Genomic DNA, 12986 nt, shown 5'->3' with positions numbered 1-12986 from the left:
ATTCACTCAATATATATGCTGCTTCAATCTAATACAACAACATTCACTCAACATATATGCTGTTTCAATCTAATACAAGATTTACTTAAGATATGCTGCTTCAATCTAATACAACAACATTCACTCAACATATGCTGCTTCAATCTATAATACAAGATTTACTTAAGCTATGCTGCTTTAATCTAATACAACAACATTCACTCAACATATGCTGCTTCAATCTAATACAAGATTTACTTAAGATATGCTGCTTCAATCTAATACAACAACATTCACTCAACATATATGCTGCTTCAATCTAATACAAGATTTACTTAAGATATCTTGCTTCAATCTAATACAAGATTCCCAACTTTGTCTTGTTTTTTTTTGGGTCAGACGTTGTGTGGTGGCTGGTGGTGGTGGTGGTCGTGAACAGACGAACAGAGAAGCTTCCACAAATATTAGATGGGAAATTGGACCTCGGACGTCGGTCGCCGTTGACTGCTAAGATAATTTTCTTCGGCCGTTTTTATATGGTCCAACTGGAGCCGGACGGGCTGCCAGCACGTGTGCATGATAAAATCCTATCTATAATATTCACTTTTCTCGTAACATCGCGCCCTTGGTTCTGCGTTATGCCTATATTTATATATGGGGAATTGGGCCTCGGACGTCGGTCGCCGTTGACTGCTAAGATAATTTTCTTCGGCCGTTTTTATACAGTCAAAGTGGAGCCGGGCGCGAATTTGCGATTCCCAAACCGTATAGCTTTGGAATAGAAATTGAGCAACGTGATTGGCTAGAAAAATTTTAGGACACGCATTATTACTCAACCAGCTAATATAATAAATTATAAGCTAATATTATAAAGAAATATATTTAATTCAGAACATAAACAAAAGTTACAGAACAAATAAATGCAGAAACAAATAAAATACAAAGAAATACATAACGCAGAGGAAAATAAAAACACCCCGCGTCGCGTTCGAATGCGGTAACTCACGATCACGAAGCAAACGGTCTAGCGTTGACCCACTGAGACAGATTCTAAAATCGTAGATATAGAAATTAGTTAACCCTAACCCTAACCCTAACATTAACCATAACCTTAACCCGAATCCTAACCCTAACCCTAATTCTAAAATAAAACAAAATTAGCCAAAAATAATAAGAAATAAAATAAATAAGCCCCTGTGCAAAATGCGCGATGCCGATGGTGTGCGTGCGATAGTGGGCGTGTCCTAAACATTTTCTAGCCAATCGCGTTGCTCAATTTTTCTTCCATAGCTATACGGTTTGGGAATCGCAAATTCGCGAGCCGGGCGGGCTGACAGCACGTGTGCATGATAAAATCCTATCTTTAATATTCACTTTTCTCGCAGCATCACGCCCTGGGTTCCGCGTTATGCCTATATTTATATATGGGGAATTGGGCCTCGGACGTTGGTCGCCGTTGACTGCTAAGATCATTTTCTTCAGCCGTTTTTATATGGTCCAACTGCAGCCGAGCGGGCTGCCAGCACGTGTGCATGATAAAATCGGATCTATAATATTCACTTTTCTCGTAGTATCACGCCCTTTGTTCTGCATTATGCCTATATTTATTTTGTAGATATAATGACGATAAATAGGCCGATTATTTTAGTAGTGGGGTGATGTCAGAAAAGTAGAACAGCTGAATTCCAGCGTATGTAGCCATCTATCGGTATTAGCCTCTATGCCAATTTAAATTAAATAAATCATTATGCACTCAGTTGTCAGTTGAGTCTCAAAAGCAGCACAACACACACTTTTAGTGGTTCATTTTCGTTCATTTGTATTTGTAAAATTGTAATTTGTCTGTGTATACATTCGAATATATTGTATAATTCATATGGTATAAAGTATACAAGTTTGTTTCGCAAGTGAAACCCTCCCCGGTAGAGGAGATGGCAGATAATGAGATATGCTGTGATATGGTGATACATAGCCGTACTGCCGTAGTCATGCAAGCAAAACAAGATTAAAAACATGCGTAATTGTTATCTTTACTATTACTTTTAGTATTAGCTTTGAAAATCACTCATCAGACTGTGGACTCTCTTTTTCAGGGCAAGGAGTCCACTGGACTCCCTTGATAAAAAGTTAATTTCTATTCCTGGGACTTAAATAATATAACTATCTTTGTAATAAAAATAAAGTACATTAGTCATTACAATAGTGGCGCTGAGGGTCCCCCAGGGTATCGGAGGGTACCCTGGGTATGCCGTACAATTCGATATATGTCGGAACGTACCCTGGTACGGTACTATCCGACATATGCCGGACCATACCTCGCCTACTACGCTAACGAGTCTAGGGAGTCGCCTACGCCTACTCCCCTAACCCTAACCCTAACCATATCACTATCAGATAGTTACCAGCTAGGGTACGTTCGGATATATCGAACCGTACCCCAGGGACAGGGTACCCTCCGATAGTACCCTGTGGGACATAGACCCTATACGGCTATAAGTATATAACTTATATTATATTTATAAGCATTACTAGTACTAGTACTAGTAGTAGTGGCATACCTCTTCGTCGACGTCGTCTTCACGGGATCACTGACACTGTCGTCGAGTCTAACGTCACGATCGTGGCTCAAACTTGCAGAAGAGGTCTTCTTGTTTGTGCATAGCTCTAGCCTCTAGTATTAACTAATAACTATAGCCCGCGTTCCCTTTGCACGGTTACAAATGTTTGGGCAATAGCATGCCAAAATTGATGTTTCCTCATCCATGCCTTATTGCCTAGGCCTATGCCATGGTTTCTTCTGACCACAGCGTCTGACCCACAGAAATAGAATAGAAGTCTAGAATAGAAGTCTTCTATTCTATTTCTGGGGTCTGACCACAGCGTCTGACAGCGGTGTATTTGAAAACTGCACAGTGGCTCCATCGTGCGGTCAAAAATCATAACTTACATAATTTAGTTAACCGCAAATGACGAGCCCGGGTCCTTTAAAATCAGGTGTTATTCATCTTTTTGATGTCAATATAATTGACTTTAATACAGGTGACTTCACTGGTGCAGAACTCTGCCAGATTGACCAATACAACTAATTTGGTTAAAATGAGGTGATATCCATACGTTTGGAGAAATATTTACTTTTTAAATTCTGCTCATTATTTTACGACGAAAGTGACCCTGAACGGATACCGTGCTATATTGACTGGTTTAGTTTATTGACCTATGTATTTAATTTAGCTAGTTTAGTTTTCATGTATTATTTTGATGTAAAGCGAATGCCAATGATAAGAGAGGCACGTGACAGATGTCGCCAACTGTTTATTTAAATGGCGAGACAAGTCTTGCAAAGCCAGAGAGGCATATTCATAATAACTGGGCGCAATTTCATAACAATGTTGTATATCAAGAAGCTTTGACTACACAAAATCATAGAATCGTTCGAATTGTTTTTGTCAGAATATTGCTTATTGTTTGTTTCTCTATTACGAATCTATCCTTATAAAAAGGTAAACCGAGCCACCCGCTACCCTAGTGTCGGCTGAGAATTAGCCGTGCGTGTATACCATGCTGGTGGGAGAGTGATTACTGTCTTCTATCCATTCCGGAATCTCTACCCATAGATTGAGTCCGTGTGGCTGGATAGTGTTTAGATTGTTCACACATACGCACACACACGCGCACGCGCACACGCACTGTACAATGCGTGGGAGTGCAATCCAATATGCACCCTCTGACCACTTCAGATATTACTACTTAATAAAGACAGTGGTGTGCAAATTAGCAGGATGAATTGAAAAACTATATAATAATATATTACTAAAATTGATATTATTATTTTATTTTATTATTATTAATATATTACAAGTTATACTAATTATCAGATTTTTGAATTAGAAAATTATATTAAATTTAATTAAAATGACTTCCTGACCCTCTCATTCCATCATCATAAACTGCCACATATTTGGATTTTTGACACCGGAAACATTACAAGCCATCCAATTTTCATTAGGTAATGACCAAATTCTACATACTTATGACATACATGTATTATATTGTTTAGCATGCATATAATATACCATACGCAAAAATCACGCATTTAATACATTCCCTTTGGGTCAGTGCAAGAACAATATGCGTTAGGTCGACTGTATTTATCATTACTGGATCATCTGTTTTAGTCAATATTTGTGACACAAGACCACCACCCCACAACCACCCACGATATACATTCATGTCACACTACATCATTCTATCATCCTGCTACTTCAGTCAAGGACGTGCCGCACTGCTGATGCGATTCTACTCAAGCATACTCTTGCAGCACAGAGCCGTACTCCACGTAGTCTGAGATTTCCACATACTCCACGTCCTCGTAGCCGAATGCCTTTGGTCCGACGAATTCGAGAGCTCGCGGCGTGCGTATGATCGGAGCGGACGCCGCCGACAGCACGGACACGCGCAGGCCGTAGCATATCTCGTCGGTGTTCACCGGCTCGCCGCTGTCAGTGTCAACCATCATGATGAGGTTGGGCACACACGTCCTCACCTGTGCAGGTAAAGATGAAGCTGATGAATATGTTGCCCTCGGAGGGTTAATAATGACAAATAATAATGATTATTATAATAATAACAATAAATAATTATTTGTCATTAAAAAATATAATTCATTTGTCAATTATTTAATTGTCATTGTCCCGGATCTGATGAATATGCATGTTGCCTGGCGGAGGGAAGCCAGCCAAACGCAATTAGTGTTCTGGACAGTTGACCGTGGGCAGTTCGTAGTTGGCTATTGGCCATGTGATAGTGACCTGAGGGGGGAGACTTCCCCCTGCTATGGTCCTGCATGGAACTATAACATAAATGTCCTAATTTGGTCATTGACAGAGCCTTTATTACAGAATTACTGCAAATCAGATTGCACTGATTTTAATTTACGATTTTTCTGGTCTTTTGCTGTCATTTCTCACATGATTATTTGGTCCAGGCATGACTAATCAACGTACTTCCAATATGGCAACCTGCGTTACATAGCCAAGGTTTGGTTTAGGTTTGGAAATGAGCTAGCTGGGCTGAGATGAGAGGTGCTAGGGTATCCCCTACATTTACTCACCTGCAAAACTCCATCTTCAGCCTCCACGTAAGCAATGAGGTATTCGTTCTGGAAGTCGAGATGCAGCCTGGTGCCGGCATACTCCTTGTCCTTGAGGCCTTCTACAGAGACCCGCCCACGAGTGAAGCCCCCGGTGATGCGTCTCTGCACATCGACGATCTGCCACAGAACACGTCATACAGTCAAATCTGTGTCACTCAAGTGAAACGCCAGAAGCATCAGCTATAGACAGAAATTTACTCTGTAGAGGTGATGCCGCTGTACAGTTGTCATTTGCAGGAGTTGCCAAATGTGTTGTTTATAGACAGATGTGCATTATATAGAAGTGACCACTACAGCGGCTTGACTGTAAATGCGAAAGCCTCATAGTGGCTGACAGGAAGCTTTGAGGATGTTAGGACAGAGACTAGTGCTTTGAAGAGTGAGAATTTTGTTGTGGGGCATTTACCTTTCCAGTGAGTAGGAGCACAGCATGCTCGTGCTCCATGATGGCATCCACAGGGCTGCGTTTTGTAGCTTGTGCCTGCACCACTGCTCTGCCCAGACGCCATACGCGACTCAAGCTGTACTTCACTGTTAAGTTTTCAACTTCGTCGGCTGAGAGAGGTGCCATGGCACATCCGGACATGCAGCTATATCGAACAGACATCAGTTTCGACTAGTGAACGTTGTGCTCGTAAATGGGCTCCGTGTAATGGGGCATGGGGTAAGGGTCCCCTGCCTGATGCGAAAGATGCCAATAAAGGTGATAGAATGTAGAATGTACATTTTGATGATTTAGGAAAGCATGACTTCACTTTATACCATCTTCTGGGACCTTGCTTGTGGGCCCCATGTAGAAATCAGATTCTTCGCGAACAGCTTCTCTTTTATGTGTGGCCATACACGTCCACCTACCCATGTGTCACGCAGAGAGCACGGAAATGGTTCTCCAGGTGTTTTGGCGAGTCTGCCTGAATGACCACCTCTCTGATGCCTCGCTCGTCCGACAGGCATGAAGGAGCATATTCGTCACGGTACATGAAAGGGGTGAACATCTACAAGAATAAATCAGACGTCATAAATCATAGTTAATTTCTAAGAGATGTTAACAGTGCGACATATTTAGGTTTTCGGATAGACCCCCATATTCGTTTTTAGGCGAGTGTCTTTAATGATATAAACACCTAGAGAATAGATGGGGTGGGTAGGCTTTCAGTCAACCTACATACACACATGTTATAAATGTTCCTCATGCATAACAATTCAACCTTGAATACATGTTAACACAAAATAGTGTCACAAGTAAAGGTCTGAGTTGGATAGACTATATAAGTAAAATTGAAGAGCTCACCTGAATTTCAGGAAACGCTCTCCCCATCCCATCGGCATCTAGAATAGGTAGATCCATAATAGCACCTACGATGACTGGCTCAAACGAGTTTACTCCTCCCATCTCTGCAGCCATTACAGCTGTGACCTTCACTGCACCTTCTCCTTCTTCACAATTGTGAAAATCTTTTGGGAAATTCTGTATGTATTTCACACCGTTGCCTATCTTCACTTCGAGGTCTAGATAAAGAAACAATTATGAGTTTTCCCGTGCTGGAAGCTAGATGACATCGAGTATGATCATGAGTGCATGAATAGAGATAACAGAGATGATAGGGAAAATGACAAGATCTCATATAGATGATATAGAGATTCTCTATTCATATACTTCTAATATGATCACAGTCTCATACTACAGGGGTAGAAATTAACTTTTGAACACGGGAGTCCAACGAACTCTCTACCCTCAAAAAGAGGGAGTCCGTAGCAAAATAAGGGAGTCCGCAGTCTGAAGTTCAAAACTAAAGATATTAACAATAACACATGTGCTTATTTTTAAGATTCATGCGGTTGCACGTCTGCCAAATTTTCTTTGGACATTAGCTGAAAAAATACGGCAATTCCGCGAGGCCATGCTCCGGAACGAACTAGCTAGTACATATGGCCGAATTTTCATGGAGTCACACGGACTCCTGCATATGTCAAATCAGGAATCCGACAGTAAATCAGGGAGTATTTGACTCCGTACTCCCGTTAATTTCGCACCCTGTACTATATATCAGTCTTCACTATTAATGATAACCTTATTTTCGACCAATTAGCATTATGTGGGTGGTAAGTTATCTGAAGGATTACCTAGATTTAACTCATATCTTGCAAATGTTTAGTATATAAACACAAGTTGATATTGATTTTCTTATGACATTTTAGGCCGATATTTTGTCAGGCTCACTGATATTACATCACATGTTGACTGAACTACATCAGATACAATAAATTTAACTGGCTCATATCCGTCTACTCTATTCTATATTTTCTTCACATATTTCGAAAGCACTAGATTCCCTTTTTGTCAAAACCAGGTCAATGGAGCACTAACATAATTATTATATTTTAAACAATTGTAATAGGATTTAGTTTACAGAACTGTTTGTACACTTGTCATCAGAGAGTGAAAGTACAAGTTACAGCAAATACACATATAACAAGCCGAATATTTATCTATTTTCGACTTAATAGACTTTAATAGACTTTCATTGACTGCATTACCCATGTCTAAGTAATGTTCCGGTTTGCATTTGACACTAGAGACAAGCTCCCGCAGTGTCTCAAATGCGTTGGCACTTTCATTGCTGGGTAGCTTTTCTCTAATGATCACTGGTGCTCCCATCATTACACAAGAAACAACTACACCCGTTGACATGCTGAAAGAAAAATGTCAAAAACTGGAAGTAGTAAATAGCTAGTTTTCAACGTCCTGCCATATCGCAGCCTGATCAGCTTGGCAACGATGATCATCTGCGTCACAGTGGTTGGTGACGATGTGACAGCACAGAAGTACCTGTATTGAGGGAGCCTTTATGGTATTGGTCACTAGTCAACACCTGTACCAGTGTCTGATGGGCAGACAGACACTCAGTGTTGCTCGGCAACTTTTCAATAAATACGACTGGTGCACCAAGCATCCATAACACTGATGCATAACCCGAATGAAAGCTGAAAACCAAACAAGAAGCAGACACGAGTAAATCAAACATACAAGCTAGCAAACAAGGAAGTTGGTAAGCAAGCCAGCATTAACAATAATGAAGATGATGTCCTATAAGTGAAATTTAAAAACATATACAAAACAATATTACCACTAGCATTGCCACTATCACTATTACTATCACATGGAAAATCATTACATAACTTTATTCATTTGCTTCCTCGTGACATATATGATGCTGATACATAAGGCTATATATAGTTAATTTAAAGAAATTAGGGCCAACGTGTCTAAACCTCCCTTAAAAGATAAGCTATAACCTCCTAAATATTTTATCAATAAAATATATCTCCTATAACTCAAACTTAATGCGAATTGGCCCACTTCTGCTAGCCAATTACGTAGCATAAGCAAGGGATTGTAGGCAATAATTATGCACATGTGTGGCACATATCTGTGCATGCTGAAGCCAAAAGCCTTTGTAGAGAATCCAGAGTAGTAGTTTGCTAAACACTTTTGGTGTTGTAGAAGAAGTTTCACTGACAGGACCAAGTAATACTGATTTAGGTTCCTATCATTTCGAACCATAAGCACATTGCCTTAGATCAGAGTGTACAGTACTACAAACCTTTCTGGTGCTATCACTCGCAGCTTACGTCCCAGTTTGAGTTGCTGAAGAGCTCTCTGCTTGCCAATATAGGGATTGCCTCCACCTCCTGATCCAAGAATACCAGCTCCTATAGCAATGCAGTCGACATCGCGCTCATTGAGCAACCACTCGTTATTAACTATGTGTGGCTTCCACTTTACAGATTCAGCTCCCATGTCTGAAATAAGGCATACGTCACTGTTCTAGGCATGTCTTAGTTGAGTAGAAATCATGCTAACGTGAAGGTCTAATTTACAGACGCTTTCCAAGATAAAACTTCAGTTAAGAAATGATATCACCATGAACTGATGTATATTGACTCCATCTAGCATAACTTCTCGAGAACGTTCCATTTGCCATTGTGGCATGGTCAACTATATATACAGCCCTACACATGTACATCTATATATATATGGTTGTTCAGCCGAATTAGTCCGTACTCGCATAACTAGAGAACTCCGCAGCCTAGAGGAAAACTAAAGATATTTTCAGAATCAGCACGTCTGGGAAGTTAAAAAGTTCAAAAGTTCAAAATTCATAAAAAATTCTATTGATCAATAGATGGCGGTCACGTACGTACACACAACATCACGTATGTCTGAATCCATGGTGTATAACCGTAATGGCGCATCACTAGAACCTCCGTCTGCTACGTACACTTGGAATCTGGGTTTGAGTTCCAGCTGGGGAATTTATTTTCCCCTTTTTTCCTTTTTTCCCTTTACCTACCTCTTTAGTATGTATTATTTTTAATTTATTAATTTATTAAATTTATTTTTTATCTTTTGATTTCTTATTATTTCTTACTGTTTGGGATGGGATGGGATGGGATGGCATGGGATGGGATGGGATGGGATGGGATGGGATGTCATGGGATGGGATGGGATGGGATGGGATGTCATGGGATGCGATGGGATTGGATGGGATGGGATGCAATGGGATGGTATGGAATGGATGGATGGATGCATGGATGGATGTATGGATAAATAGATAGTTAGATTATTGGGGTATTTTCCTTTCAATCAAGCGGTCACCAACTGAGTAACGCTACTAATTTCCCCGGGCAACGCCGGGTATCCCGCTAGTACCATATAAATTAGTTCACAACATGACTAAACCATTTTAAATTACTGAAGAAACACCTATACATACCGTCCACCGTGCTGAAGTCTTCTGTCTTACTTGCTGCTAAATTGTCAAGCACTGTTTCAGTGGCAGGCATTAGTGATGTATGTGTCTTCTCTACAGTCAGTAACTGGGCAACTGCATTTCCATGTTCCTCACAAATTACTGTAGGATTCATTCCAAGTATGTGCTGCCGATCAAGATCACCTACTGCTTTAACCTTGATTCTTGTCGCATTGCCTGGGAGATAGGTTAGCGGCACATCACCAATATCAACAATCTGCAACCAATGTAATAAGATCACATATAAACTGGTATAATACACCATGTGTATGTTAGGCTGTGTATCTGAATGTTAAATTGTCTATAATGTGAATTCTGCTAAAGCAAACCTACGTCACCTACAATGCAACAAACGGAATCAATGAGCCTTTTAATTTGGGCTGATTGCCTGCCTGCCTGCCTGCCTGCCTGCATGCATGCCTACTTGCCAGTCAGCCATGCAGCCAGCCTGCCTGCCTGCCTGCCTGCCTGCCTGCCTGCCTACCTGCGTGCCTGCCTGCCTGCCTGCATGCCTGCATGCGTGCCTGCTTGCTTGCCTGCTTGCCAGCCTGCCTGCCTGCCTACCTGCGTGCCTGCCTGCGTGCGTGCCTGCGTGCGTGCGTGCGTGCATGCGTGCCTATCTGTGTGTGTGTGTGTGTGTGTCTGTCCATCCGTCTGTGTCTGTCTGTCTCTCTGTCTGTCTGCATGCCTGCCTGCCTGCCTGTATGTCTGTTTGTCTGTCTGTCTGTCTGTCTGCCTGCCTGTATGTCTGTCTGTCTGTTAGTCAGTCTGACTGACTGCCTGTTGGTCAGTCATTTAGCTTGCATGGCTACCTGCATGTCTGTTTGTCAGTCAGTTGGCCTGCCTTCCTGCCTGTCTCTATGTCCAACTATCTGCAAGTGAATAGCAGTAAATGAAACTGACTACACTCACACGAATGCTGGTTGGCAGCGCTCCTGCATCCACCGTGAGCTTTATTGCTCGTTGCTTGGCTTCCTCGATGGCAGCTTGTCGAGATACTAAAGCCAAGTTGGCTACAGTGTCCACTGCACCACTCACCTGGCTAAGCGCTGCACCCACGGCATTCGCAACCTGACCAACATCAGTGCAAACAAAAATCATTCATATTTCTCGGGTTCATCAAACTCACACCTTAAAATTTGATTTATTACCAGTGTCATGTGGTAAGCTACAAGCTATATGATGATAGAGATGTTATAATAGTTTACTGGATACTGCATAAATGATTCTCAAGTACAAAGAATTGTTTAAAAACATGGCTTAACCAACCTACTCTATCAATGATTAAAATCATACCTGAATGATACATTGTTTAATATTTTAGACACTTACTAGCTGCGGGTACCCGCTGCGCTGGGTAAAATCGTGCTACTAATTCATACTATTCATAATCGGACAATAGGAACATTGGGTAAAAATCGACAATAACATTGCACAGAATATGAATATTTACAATTTAGCATGGGGAAAAAACTGTTACGTATGACATTTATGTGACAGCACAACCCAACTTAGATTTGCTGCGAGCTGTCCGGCTGGCTCTGCTTTTAGTACTGTTCGGTTTCAACAAAAGCAACAGGCTGATGAGCGATGCAAGAAATAGTCACCGACTTTTTCTGTGTACGCATCACGTACCAGCTGTACGAAACTTGACGGTTTTTTTACGGATTTTTCGGTGAGTTGACGTTTGATCAGGTCTTTCTTTCGTCTAAGAACCTCCCGGGTATAAGAGATGCCCTGTGAAAATTCGCATCCAGATCGCTTGGGCCGTTTTGGCGCCTAATAGGGAAGATACATACCTACATTACATAACATACACATAATACATTCGCACTACATAACACATACCAGTCCGGACACTCAACACTTATACACTTAGATCAATTTACTAGCTCGCGGGTCTACCTCACGCCGCTGGGTAAAATCGTGCGTCTACTAACACACTAACCTACCTAATAATCCTCGGGAGCTATCCCGGGTCCACTCCAGTCAGGAAGCTATTCGTAGTATACCAATACTCGACAATTCACATTTCACACCTCCAGTCATTCAAAATTAGAATCGGTCCTAATCAGATTATACCACTAGCATCGTGGCGGAACACCTGTCTAACGCCCTATGCCAGTTATATGACAGCAACACACCCAGGCGTTCTCCTCCCCTCTTTATCTACCGACACCTTATTGCCCCTGCGGCACTTCTCGGCTTGTCAACAACTCCACGAATACTGGCCTAACTGGTCTCTATTGCTCCGTCCTCCCCGTCAGCGTATAGCTCTGTTTCGGCTCTGCCCCTCGTCTCCGCTCTACTGCGCTAACCCTCTCGTGCCCTCCGTCCTCCCCTCTTGTCGTCACCCGCTTCTCCCCCCTCCGTGGCCTTTCCGCTCCAGTGCCCGGACCACGCCACCTCCGGTCTCACCCTGGTGACCCTCAGTGTTGTTGTCTATCATGGTTAGGGGTTAGGATTAGGGTTAGGTTCGCGCTCGGGTGAGGGAGTTAGGCGTCGCGACTCCTAGCTCCAGTTGGAGTAGGCCGAGTAACAGTCCGGCATCATTAGATAGTACGCAGGGTACCGTTCCGGTATATCCCCCACCGTACCGCTAGTGGTACGTCGCCGCAGTATCCCGGGGGGGGCGGGGACACAGACCCTCTCAGCACGCTAACATGGATTAAATGACAAAAAGCTATTGTTATATAACAGTCATGTACGAATGGGTTGGACTTTCGTTTCAAATACTGCCTATGATAAACTAATGTTTTTCGTGTTATTCCCTGGTGCAACATATGTAGAGATTCGTGGCGTATCCAACTGTCTCAAGCCCCCACGTACAGGACTATCCATGTGAGGATCCTGTACGCCGAAGTAAAGAGAAATTCGATAAGTATACGTATAGATAGAGCACAGGCCAGCGAGTGGGTCTGTGTCTACGGCATATGTCTAGTGAATGCTTGGCGTGCAACATCCGCCCATTCTCAATACATCAAGAATTTTTGTCATTCTGATCAGGAATCTATATGCATATGCTTTGCAATGGTGCAAGT

General features: G+C 42.1%; 1 protein-coding gene across 3 annotated transcripts in view; it reads right to left on the bottom strand.

Moving 5' to 3' along the window:
- Positions 1-3829: 3829 nt before the first annotated feature.
- The window catches only part of LOC106817941, a 40524-nt gene continuing 31367 nt past the window's right edge, over positions 3830-12986 (bottom strand). Inside the window, exons 10-18 of one of the 3 annotated variants that reach the window (XM_014822648.1) lie at positions 10858-11016; positions 9910-10162; positions 8737-8935; positions 7962-8116; positions 6423-6640; positions 5987-6126; positions 5538-5721; positions 5090-5248; positions 3830-4522 (exon numbers count right to left, since the gene is read on the bottom strand). In XM_014822648.1, the coding sequence (XP_014678134.1) occupies positions 4280-4522; positions 5090-5248; positions 5538-5721; positions 5987-6126; positions 6423-6640; positions 7962-8116; positions 8737-8935; positions 9910-10162; positions 10858-11016 (1710 nt within the window). In that variant the 3' untranslated portion in view covers positions 3830-4279. Of the gene's footprint in view, positions 4523-5089; positions 5249-5537; positions 5722-5986; positions 6127-6422; positions 6641-7669; positions 7825-7961; positions 8117-8736; positions 8936-9909; positions 10163-10857; positions 11017-12986 lie in introns of all 3 variants that reach the window. The other 2 variants (XM_014822647.1, XM_014822649.1) reach the window with 2 other exon arrangements.

Source organism: Priapulus caudatus, unplaced genomic scaffold, assembly GCF_000485595.1.
Source record: "Priapulus caudatus unplaced genomic scaffold, Priapulus_caudatus-5.0.1 Scaffold1936, whole genome shotgun sequence".
Taxonomy (NCBI): Eukaryota; Metazoa; Priapulida; class Priapulimorpha; order Priapulimorphida; family Priapulidae; genus Priapulus; species Priapulus caudatus.
This window is presented reverse-complemented; position numbering and strand designations above follow the sequence as displayed.